The following is a 12441-nucleotide window of genomic DNA, read 5'->3' as shown; positions in this document are numbered from 1 at the left end:
CATGACAGTTCTGGAATGTCAGAGCTATCTAGTGGATTATAAAATATACATACCCTTGTGAAGCCAGCAGAGATCAGGGGCAATATTGATGACTCTTCACGATCAGCATGCCTTTTAAAGAAGGATGATGAAGTCAGAGATCATTCTTGTAATCAATTGAAACCCCAATTTGACAAGGCATTGACATACCTGTACACTAAATGTCATATTAATGGCTAGTACAGCTAGATTCTTACATGTCATTACAAATATATTTTTTTTTGTTTAGTACAAACTTATGTCTTTGGCACAGATAGGCCAACATGTTATTTTCCTATTTTTTCCTATTTGTAAGTAATGAGCTTCTTGCATCACAAAAAGTAATTTGCTAGACTGTTGGATTCTTTGTAGTTTATGCTGTCCCTAGTGAAAGATACACCTGAATGTTTACATGGCCAAAGTTTTAAGAAATCACTTGTTATTTGTATATACCAAATATTAGGTGGACAACTCAAGATGCCTGAATGAGGATGGATTTTCTACTGTTGATTACCCAACACCTGCTAGTAGGTTACTTCATGATGACATACTCCTAAAATGAGATACCTGAATCATTCTGGAAAACTTGGCTATACTAACTGTTAAAAGATGCTCAAACATATGTGAATGTATGAATGGAATCTGGAAGGAAGGTCATTATGCTAAATTTCTGTAAATGAGCAGATGGAAGCTGGTCAAGTTTAGCAGATGGCACAATAGCTTTTATTTATGTTTAAAATTTTGGATCTTATGGCACCTCGTTTTTGTTTTCCATGCACTTGTTTCCTGTGCATGGTGCCTAGTGAATGATGCCTAGTGAAGCACAGAAAAATTATCTCCATTCCTCATGCCAGCTATCTGGTAACATTGCCTCCCAAAAGTACAGAGAAAGAGAGCAGGCATATTGCAGGGAGAAAGAAAAAAAAAAAAAAAAAAGACACAACACCAACAACTGAACTGCAGGAAACTGAAGGAAGATAATCTTCAGAGAGAAGCCCTTCCATATGCTATTGACTAGATGTCAGCCTTTTCATAAATATGCTTCTTGCAGAATGGAAGAAAACGTGTGAAAGTTCTCACTCTGTGAAATCCTAAATGGCAACTACAGACAGCATGTGTTTAGCACACAGGAACTTGAAACAATCAACTTGGTCGCAGTGAAAGGCAAACTTACTTCCGAAGTTTCCACTAGACAGGGATATCAGACACATCTGAAAAGTTTGAGAACTGAAGCTTATGAGATCTTGTCACTGCAGGGATCTATTATCTTGTCCCAACACACAATACAAAAATTTTCAAAAGACTAAATGAATTGCAGAGAAAAAAAAACTATTGAGCAACTCCCTAACTGTGAGTGAACAAGCCCACCTTCCAATCTAGCTTTCTAGCTTTTTTTAAAAGGATTTGCTGGCCCACAGAACCACAGGTGTCTTTCTCTCTGATGTACATGAAGAAGCTCTTGAGTTCCTTTGCTATTTCTCTCCTGCTCCTTTTCTTCTCTTTTCTTTTGTACTACTTTGATGACAGGCAATTCTGAATGCAGAAGCAACAGTTTTCATAGTCAAAAGGCTTTCTCATATAAAAACAATGATGATTATATTCACAATTAAGTCCCTTGAAATGTTTAACTAGGGTCTTTTGTTCCCTAGAAATGGTGGTGGAAAACAGCATTAACAGAAAATTTCAACACCTCAGAATTGGATTTTGGAATAAAAGTTTTCTGAGAAATGGACAGTCTCAAAATTGTATTTGGAGGAAATTATCTAAAATTCATTTCAAGTTAAATATATTTTATTTCTGCTACTTCTACATTTGTAGTCTAAATAAACCCCACACTTAACGATATATAAGCAGTGTGTTCAAGAGGGAGGAGGAGGAAAAAAGCATATGCACTTCTTTATTGCAACGTCTTAGCAGCCTATTTTATTTGCAGAATTTCCATGGTCAGATGCTACTTGTCTCTGCTCAAATTGTTCTGTACAATTTTTTTTGTTAACTCAACAGATCTTCTGTTTGTGCTGTGATTAATCAGATTGAAGGACAGATCAAGAGAGGTTCAAAGTGCTATTCTTACTAATATCAAAACACAGATCTATGAGACAGTTCCACAGTTCTGCACATGGTGTTGCAGAGGTTGTTTGAATCATGCTCCTAAAACCTCCAGTTTTAAGGAGAGGAAAAAACAAACACCAAAACCAAGTGACACCTCTTTAGTAAAAACGAGAAATCAAAAATCCTGTCCCAATCCTGTGGCCAACAATGGTGAAAACTCTATATGATATAATTACATTGATATAATTACATTATCATTAGCAAAGTAAGAGGTTCTAATTCAGTTTTCAGTTTTAATTCTAAGTTTAATTCTATTTCAGTTTTAATTAATTTTTTTTTTTTACTGTAGCATTTACATTTACAATGGTAAGATTCAGATGTTATTGATCAGATTTATAAGTAAAGATGAGCATTTACCTTCGTACTACACCAATAATAACTGTATTTTCTGAGGGTTTAGTCGTTCTGATAGACCTTTAAATAAAAAGCAAGATCATTTAACATTTTTTAAAGTTCACATTTCAGAAACCATGACTGTACAGAACCATCCTACAGTACTTTACTTAAAATATCTCACTAATTTAAGGATTATTTCACTTTACTCTGGGACAGAATGGTAAAAATGTAACAAGGCAAACAGTGCTGCTATATAGTCCATGACTGACAAAGATCTTACCTAATTACTTTATTTCAGCAAGGACAAAAGCCTTTGTCCCAGTGCCCTGAACCTACCACACTCACCCACGGTACATAATGTGACCCCATCACCCAAACCCCACAAACGGTTATTTAGTCTAGACACATTCCCAAGGGGTATTTCACTGGAAAGTCATTGAAACAAGGCACCACTGCCTGTCAAACCTCTGTGGAGACACAGAAAGAAGCAAATCCTTTCCCCCTTTTTTTCATACTTTAGAGCAGTTTGTGAAAGTATTTTTGGAGTCAGTGTGCAACTTTCCTCCTCAAAACAGATTTTCAGATGCTGTAGGTATGGAAACATGAACACAAAACATTGCCTACTTGCATCTGGAATTACTCAACAGCAAGTGACATTTCAAAAAATTCAGAATGCTAATGAAGTGAATGTATTCATTAAATTGCCTGTGGTGGCACGTGACCTTTGCAGTTAATTTGACGTGTGAACATGGAACCAGGTATTGGAAAAAAACACTTCATAATGGCAACAAATTCACATGCTGTGGCTCCATGCCAGATCAAGCTTCAGATGTCCTACCAAACAACTAAAAATGCTGCACCCATCATAATTACAGCATTGAGGTAACATTAATTGATACTGTACATGAATATTTGTCCAAAACCAGCAACATTTCACAGATTTTACAAAAGCAAAAAACAAACAAACAAAAAAAACACTTTAATGATTTGTTCTCTATATAGCTATGCGTTAATTAGACTGAAATGGAGCTTACCTGCATAATGCTTCTGCATCGAAGTATCTGGAATGTCTATGGTCAATAATGATAATTTCATGGTGTTTATCGAGAAAACATTCTAGCGCAGATTCAGGTGTCCTGGCAATATTACATCGAAATCCAGCTTTCTCACAAGCCCAACAGAACCCGTTACTCTGGTTATCTTCTTTGGCAAACACTAAAAGTACCTGGTTCAAAGACAGATAGTGAATCACTACAAACAGATCTTATATATGCAGTATTCTGTGACTTTTGTCTGTTCTTAACATGTTTTTTAAAGCTACTTCCAAGGCTTAATTCATTGTTTTTAACACAATTGCTTCCTACAGACTATTGTTTTTTATAATTGTCTGTATACAGAGTTTTTTCAAGTGGATAAAATATTCTGCCAAGCCATCTGTATCCACATGGGATGAAGTGGCACTCTCTTCATTAGCTACTGAGAGAGCTTAGGCAATCAGTTGAGACAAGATGCCTGTGTTTCAGACAACGTACACAAAATAACAGTGAGTCTATATGTTTCTTCAGTGAAATTTCTACCACACATCCCTTTCATTACTTTTTTTTCTTGCCAGGATCATACTCCAGCAAAACACTTGGATTACTCACCAGAGCATGCTTCACCTCATGTGAATTAATATTTAATAGTGCTTCAGTGGCATGATGAAAACTGTGCTTTCCTTTTCATCTCAATCTAGTTTCCCAAAATACTGGAAGCAGCCCACTCTGTGGGGCTTCTGGGAACTACAGACAGGCTGGTCAAGATGAACTCACACTGGATGGAAATACCTCTGAATATGAAGTACAACCCCATGCAACTCCTATACAAAGCTTACCATGGGATTTATATCACCCAAGAAGATTACCATGGCTGAAATCCAGAAATGGAAGACGAGATCTATGATCTGCTGTATCATAACCTGTTGTGTAATTGCCAGTAACATTATTCTCTCTGAGTCCCTTTAAAATCAACACAATGCCCACATAATTCAAAGTATGAGAAGGCCCAACTCCTTCTGAGATGTGTTTCAAATTCTAGGATGGAATACACTACAAAAGATAAACATGAAGTCTACTAATGAAGACTCCCACTGATGTGATTGTGCTTTGCATCATGGTAATATTTTATAGAGGAAAATTTATTTTGTCTGAAAGAATACAGACTGGCAAAAAAAAAAAAAAAAGAAAGAAAAAAAAGATCTATGTTAATGTTGCTTTTGTGGATGACTCAGTATACGCAGCCTTTTGGGAAAAATGGATAAACCAAACCAACATTTCGCCTACTGTCTCAGGACACAAATCTTTCAGTAATTTAATCAAATTGCACTTAAATATATGCTTTGGTTAGACAATAATTTGGTGCATGTGCAACGCATACCACATCCCACTACCACTTATCTTCTGGGTGATTTTAGGAATTCCAGCACTGGTTACACTTTGGACCAGGTTGGTGGAATGTCTACCAGTAAATCTTAACGTTTCCATGTAGTGCATATTTTTGTAAGAATGAAGGACTTAGTACTCATTTACTTCAGATTCCTTTTATAGCAACCTACTTTGTTAACCTGTTTGCAAAAACATGTCATAGTTTGGGCTATATTTAGTTAAGTTAATTTATAACACACTTAGGATTGGAAGAATGGTTTTCAGCAATAGCACAGAGCAGTCAGCAGATCTTATTTGTATAGTCTGCTTGAAAAAATGTGGTGTTGTCTAACTTTTCTTTCCCTCATACCTGGTCAGCTGTATTACAAGGTTTAACCAGAAGAATTAGAGAGTGGCCCATGACTGGACAGAAATCATACAGCCATTAATAACGATAAAGAAAGCAGAAATATTCAGTGAATGCTTCTGATTTATATGTGGGAAAAAGTTGAATTAGGCTGTCCTAATATTTGATGTTAGGTGGTAATAGTGTCTATTCCCACAATAGGTCAGGAGGATTTTGAACTGCACCCCAAGACAGACATTTTCAAATCAGCAGATCCAGATTAATTTCACCCAGGAGATTTGTCATTACTGATTGAAGAACATTTTGGATTATTAATACTGCAGTATGCCTTGGGACACAGGAGAATTTTCAGAGGATGTTCAAAGGAGTCATGTATCTGCAAACCTCCTACCCATCCCAAACTAAATAAGGGGAGAACTGGCATACGACCTATATTAATAAAGAGATAAAAGGAGTATGAAGTAATGCCAGTCAACAGCAAAAAATAAAAAAATTAAAAAAAAATAAAAAAATAAAAAAATAAAAAAATATGCTTTGCCAAGCTCGCTTTGTATCTGTTGTGATGATATTGCAAGTTTGGTTAACACTGGTAATAAACCTCAGCAGGGCATTTAGTATTGTTCTGATGAGATTTTGATTAAGAAATGACTACCAATAAAATACAAAACATGGAACATCCTAAATTGATTCCAAGCTAATTGATAGCAGAAAGAGCTGTAGATAGCTCTATTTTTATGATTTAAGACATGTTTGGAGAAAAGAATTAGGCAGGACTTTTAGTATGCCACATAGAATGTTGTGATAAAAATCTGTTGGGTACACATGTATCACTTGATAAAAATGCTGTGAAGATCTCCACACCCAAAAAGCTCCAGTCACATGTTTTTTTAAGTTAACTCATGTGTATCTTAGAAATTAAGATTTCAGTTTCAACTGTTGTATTACCTGAAGTTGATCTTGATGAAGTCTCATAGGACCAAACTGCACATCTGTTACTGGTGCCTAGAAAAAATAAAAGGGAATCTTATTAACACATATGTACCTGTTACAGAAGACATTTTTTATTTACCACTGTCACACAGATATATTGCTGTCATTATGTGGCTACTTCTTCTTGACTGTCTTGTTCTGCTTTTGTAAATTTATATGCTGAGCTGTGTTAACACGGTTACAAATCAACAAACTACTCCCCAAGTCATTTTTAATTGTTATTTTAAACATAGTAATTGATTAGTCATGTAAGTTTTGTAGACAGATTATATTTTTTATCATCTGTATGACACCAGCTGTTCTGCAAAATACAGAAGTGTTTTAAAAACTGCCTTTAAAAAAAAAAGTGTTAAAAAGCATCAAATATACAGGAGAAAAGCAGAAAAACATTAGTCTTAGAATTTCACATGTAACAGGTGCCCAAAAGTGATACAAAACAACATAAATTTAATTTCTCCACAGGTGCTGTGCTGCATTCCCTCCATCCTGCCCAGCCCACCCAGGGAAGGTGTCAGGATGCAGGTATTTGTACTTGATGTTGATGCATTCAACGTGCCTTTGAAAAACCCTGTAAAAGTGCTGTTGCAGTATGCCCTGCTTTCTGCACACCAGTGATTTCCACATTAGATAATGCTCAAGTAATGCAGGCAAACAGTTTTGCTTAGGATGCAAGAACTGACCTGGGATCTTTCCTTCTCATGTGCCACTTCAAGCAATAGAGGTGAATGGCCACAAGTGCTTTTTATCACAGCAGTTCTCTGACACAAGCCATCGTTAGGTACCATCGGCTGGACTGCACGCTTGAACATGAACAACTTTCCAAGGGGGTTGGGACAGACTTTGTAAAGCAGTTAAACACAGAGAGGAAACTCTAATAGGATTGTGTAGGTTGGATTCTTTGGGAATTCCTGCTAGGCAAATAACTGCACTTTTGTGTACTTCAGTAGCTTTTATCTCTTGTCTGAGAAATAAAAACTAGAAATCAGGAATAGCGGTGCTCCTGATTCAAAAAAGGGAAACAGCGTCCACCCAATGGCCCTTGGAGTTGCATAAACTCTTCAAAGATAACTGAAGTGAAAAAGCAGGAGGAAACTGCTGTTGGCAATATAAGAAATGGGAGACCTCTCCAGGTTTAGATGTACAAGGAAAAGATCTGTTGAGCACAAAGGTGTCATTTTTACATTTGTTCCTCTTCAAAGTGAAACCACAATTGTAGATCAGATTTATTGCTTTGCACTCTAGAATTTTTCCAATAAGTAATTCTGAAGAATCGTCACTACATGCCACAGAAAAAATCTTTTTGAATTACACGCTCTATTATCTCCCTGACCTTATTGCTCCACTGCTCAGCCCTCAAATTTTCTTATCTGTGATTTTATTTATTTATCAACTTGGAAATCATCAGGGTAACACTAAAAGAGCAAGAAACATGAATCAGAGAAAAATGGCAACGTAACACCTGCAAAACAATCCAGGAACCAGCGTTTGCCTGCGTTATTTAAAAGGACCCCGAAAAGCTGACCTTAAAATGACATAGGGGGGCTTAAGATTCACTCTCAGCCATTCTTAACCAAACTGGCTTAGTTTAAATATTCTCTCTCTGGTCAGTTTTTCTAATTTTTAGACCCCAAATCTCCCCTCAGTTGGAAAAAAATCACAGTGCTTTATTCTCCCTTGTGGCCCATCATCCAATTATTGCAAATCTGTACCACAAAAAACAGAAAATACTTCTGCTGACAATGCACAGAGCAGGAGGGAATCCAGCTCTTTTCACCACAGCATTACTGGTTTTGCAGCACTGACAGCAGTAACGATTTGTTCTCAGTCGGTAATATCAGCAGGAATGTCTGAAGAATATAGAGGGAGCTATCTATTGAATAAGAGATGCCTTTTTACAGTCACTTCTCTGACCATAACCACACTCTAAATTAAATTTTGGAATATTTATTTTGTACTTCCCAGCTGCCAGCAGAAAGCAGCAAGTGTTTTCAATTCCACTGAGAGCTGTAAGGTCCAGACCCAGAGCTGTATTTCACTGCAGTCCGGGGGTATTAAAACCCCATTTATCAGAGCAGGGCACCCTCACGCTCTCAAGACCTAGTCCAAGGGTACCTGGAAGAGATGAGATAAACACAGCATTGCCAGTTCTTGCCTTTCTTGTTTCTTTTGAAGTGATTGTGACTGACTGTTCATCGATGCACTCAGAGGACAGGTGATGTAACCCAGTGCAGACCTGAGCATCGCCTGCTCCCACCACAGCCCTGCATCACTCAGCAGCACCGTACCCAAAGTGCTGAGTTTGGAGCAGGCACCGACGTGCCCCGCTGGCACCCCCTGTGCAGCCTCAGACATGTGCCCTGTGTCCATCCCACTGCCTACTTGTACAAACAGATGAGCTCCCTTAAGCAGCCACGTCGTGTGTAGCTGTGATTAGAGAAGTGCGCACGCATGTGGGCAAATCCTGCTCAGACACAACACAAAACTAAGCCCCATGAAGCCACGCTACAAGGTTTATTCTGCAGGGAATTCACAGAGCCTGGAAAACACTTCTATGCCAGCAACCTGCGGCCATTCCTACACTGAAAATGTCCATGTATGCACCACTGGAGCTTAAGTTACAAGCACTGCCCAAGTGAGAAACTGCCTTGTTACACGTTAACTTGCTGTCCTGAGTAGAAGAAAAACCCTGCTCTGCATCTCAGCTGGAAAATTTTGATGAACTCCAGTTAATTCTTAATCCTGTTGAAATCTGTTCAAATACCTTGATTAATCATTTCAACTTTTTGCATGCTGCTGGTAGCGCTGAGAAGCACCATGCTGATTAAGTGCTGTGTCGAAAAATCAAGGCTTCAGCAAGGATTAGATGAAACTCAAATATTGGTGAGCAAAATGAGCTTTTTAAGTACAAGCTCATAACAAAAGCAAACCCAGCCAAAGCTCACACATATTGTAACAGCACAAACACGTCTTTATTCACTCACACATTTTACTACTTCTTCCTTGAACCTTCTTTCTTGAAAAAGAAAGACCTAAGTACATTTTCAGATTGGCAGACATGACTTATGCACATGACAGCCCTCCAGGCATGTACAAATCTGTAAGAAAGTGCATGAGACGGCAGAGGTACAGCCAGTCATAGGTTCTTGGAACTGAGACTGAGCTGGGCTGCTCACAAAAGAGCCGCTGATGCAAACTTCATGAGCAACTACAGCAGATGTAAATGTGGCAGGAACTGAGTCCAGGCACTTCAGCACCCTGACTACCAGCGCAGGTCTTCTGAAAATCCTTCCCTGGCCAAAAAACCTTAGAGGCCAGCCTGTAACTTGGAGCCAGGGACCAACTCAGAGGGTCATGCTACAGACTTCTGATGGCTCTCGGAGCACAGCCTGCTCTCTTTGCAGCTCCACCTTCAAATCTTCCCAAGGGCACTGGCTGGTGCTAGAGCTCTTGGTCACAGAGAGTCTAAATGCTTGAGTAGTTTCTAACAGTAACTAATTTTCAAGCTTCTGAAAACCAAACCTTTTTGGCTTCATCTGTGCTTACTGCAACAATAACTGCAGCTCAGTTCCTCTGGATCTGGGGAGAGAGAGATGCCTGTAATAGCAGGCTGCAGGTCAGCAACTACTAGTTAGCTTTAATTGCAGACAGCAGCTCAGCTACTGCAGCATCACATTTTACACCCTCTGCTTAGAGAGAGCAGATAATCAACTCCAGCCTACTTTTAAGTGCTTACACACAGGAATTGCAGCCGTTTTGCATTCTCTGACCTGCTGGCTAGCACTTGTTTACCCCCAGCTTTGCCTTATTTTAACACTGTATTTTAAGTCTGTCAAACCAGACCAGGCCCTGCACAAGGTGAGATCCGTCCCAAGGCAGCAGCAGCAGCCATAGGCACAATACCCGTTGATGGGGAGGTTGTTCTGCTGAGTGCCGCACACAGTTCAGCATTGGCTACAAACAGTCTGCGTGCTGTAGCAGCTAAATTGAAAGCACTGCAATTGCTCATAGAAATATTTCATGTTTCCAATGTCCAGAGATAAGAGCATGTTTGGTAAACAAAAACAACTGAAATAAGCTTAAAAATACAGACCCAAACAACTGTGACTGATCTGATTAAAGTACAACAAACTCGACATTGACCTGATTTAACCCGGTAAAGTACTGCTCACCATGAGTCATTCACATTTTACCAGAACAGAATCTACAGGAACGCTCTGGTCATGGTTGCTGGTGTTTTGCTTTGTTTTTCCTTTTCTTCCTACAGCTAGAGAAACCTTAAATGAGTTTGCCCAGTGAATAAATGTACTAAGGAATACAGGGCAGAAATAACGCCAGCTCGATCCACACGCTCCCTATGGTGATAAACTGCCTGGTTGGAGCGTGGGACACATCAAAGCAGCCTGCATTCCACAGGTCTCCTATTTGCTAGAGGTCTCATATCTTGGCTTTCTCCAAAATGCCTCTCCTACCATTACCAATTGGAGAGGAGAGCAAACCTAAAAGGGCAGAGTCAGCCCTCCAAACTCCCTTTGCCCATTAACTCCCATACAGTACTCCTGCTCTGGTGGGGCAAACACATTCCTTTTTCAGCGTGATTTCCTTAAGTCACTTTTTTATGAAGTTTTTTTTTGTGGGATGTTTTAAAGCAGAGCTCTGGGTAGCCCGAGGTAACCCTTGTCAGCACCAGTACCGCTTACTGGGCTGTCCCAGGGAGCTGCAGGGGCACTTGCAGAAATGCTCCTCCATGACCCACAACTGCTCCAGCACTTCCCACCTGCTGAAGATGGGGCTGTGCGGGTGACAGGCGTGACTTTTCATCTGGGCATGTCATCGCCACACGCAGCCCTGGCCTCCTGATAGCATCCCTCCCCGAAGGGCAGCTGGAAGTCCTTCTGCTCCTGCTGCTTTTCTTGCCTTTTCCAGGTCTGGAGATTGAGGGAGGAGATGCGACAGCTTGTGTTTCCTGCAACTGACTTGAACAAAGAAGCGACAGAAACTTCTGCCGAATGGATTGCAGATGGAAACTGCTGCTGTGCAGCTGACATCAAAGTTTAGAAAGCAGACAATGAGAAGTGAATTCCCATCAGCAGTTTAATACCAAGTAACTGCCTGTTCAAATAAAGACTTCAACCTTAAGGCTCTGACTCATTATAATATATAACACAGATAACTGCAATGATAAGATACAAGGCTCCATCACTGGTCTTAATGGACTACTGCCAGAAAAATTCATCGTTTTAGATCAATATTTTAACACATCATAAAAATATATTTTATTTAGTTTTAAAATATATACTTAAGCTTTGTACATACACTAGGTGTGTGATATAAATCAGTTTGACATGACTCAGTGAAGCAAGATTTGACAGTCTTGATCATAAAAAGATGCTCAGAGCATTAGGACTGTTACCATAATCTGAATTTTGATTACTCTTAAGAAATAAAAAAGGATTAATTTTACAAAGGAAAAGGTATCCCTTTTCTCAGCCTGCTGTGCTAAGCATAGATTTATCGCCCCAGAGAATGAAAGTTCAGATAAACTCACAGATTTAGACCATATCTCGAACTTTAACTGATTTAGGATCCATTAATGGCAGAAATTGAAGGTTTGCGTGATAATATCCTTTCTCAAAAACTTTAGCCAAGAACTCTTGGATACTGAAAGACAGAAAGCAACCCACTGGATATCTGCTGACATGACTGTGGCCAGGACGTTTTGTAACAGTCTTTATCACTTTCTGAAATATATAGATATTAATCCAATTCATGATCGTTTACCTATTTCTTTCTCACTGGAAATCTACCTAAGTAGAGAATTTAAGCCTTAGCTTCCTATTTTCCATGCACATTCTGCTAAACACTTAACATCACTGCTCTAATGCTCCTTGCAGACCTTGACGGCATCGTTTTGTTACAACAGTTGGCATCAGTGCAAGTTATATACAATGCTAGCTGAGCAAATCTTCCTAACATACCACAATTGTTTACAGCATAAAATGAGCTTTATAGTCCATGGGTTGGATTCCAACCTAATTGAAAATTCAGTGTAATTCCACCAAACACAAGGAGAATATGTTGGATTTACTTCAGTGTAAAGGAAGTAAGAGCATGGCCCCAGAGAGTTTGCTGTTTGGAGGCCACAACAGTTAGAATGAAGAATAGGAGGGAACAAAGCATCCAAGGTTATCTGCCTTTGCTCAACAGATTCAAGGACAG

General features: G+C 39.1%; 1 protein-coding gene across 2 annotated transcripts in view; it reads right to left on the bottom strand.

Moving 5' to 3' along the window:
- PDE8A (phosphodiesterase 8A) overlaps window positions 1-12441 on the bottom strand; it is a 128251-nt gene that overhangs the window by 31616 nt on the left and 84194 nt on the right. For both annotated transcript variants that reach the window (XM_084293089.1, XM_084293090.1), the window contains exons 2-5: window positions 6181-6237; window positions 3501-3691; window positions 2488-2544; window positions 54-111 (exon numbers count right to left, since the gene is read on the bottom strand). In XM_084293089.1, coding sequence (XP_084149215.1) covers window positions 54-111; window positions 2488-2544; window positions 3501-3691; window positions 6181-6237 — 363 coding nt within the window. The remainder of the gene's footprint in view (window positions 1-53; window positions 112-2487; window positions 2545-3500; window positions 3692-6180; window positions 6238-12441) is intronic.

This window comes from Netta rufina (genome assembly GCF_964035555.1).
Source record: "Netta rufina genome assembly, chromosome: 11".
Classification (NCBI taxonomy): domain Eukaryota; kingdom Metazoa; phylum Chordata; class Aves; order Anseriformes; family Anatidae; genus Netta; species Netta rufina.
This window is presented reverse-complemented; position numbering and strand designations above follow the sequence as displayed.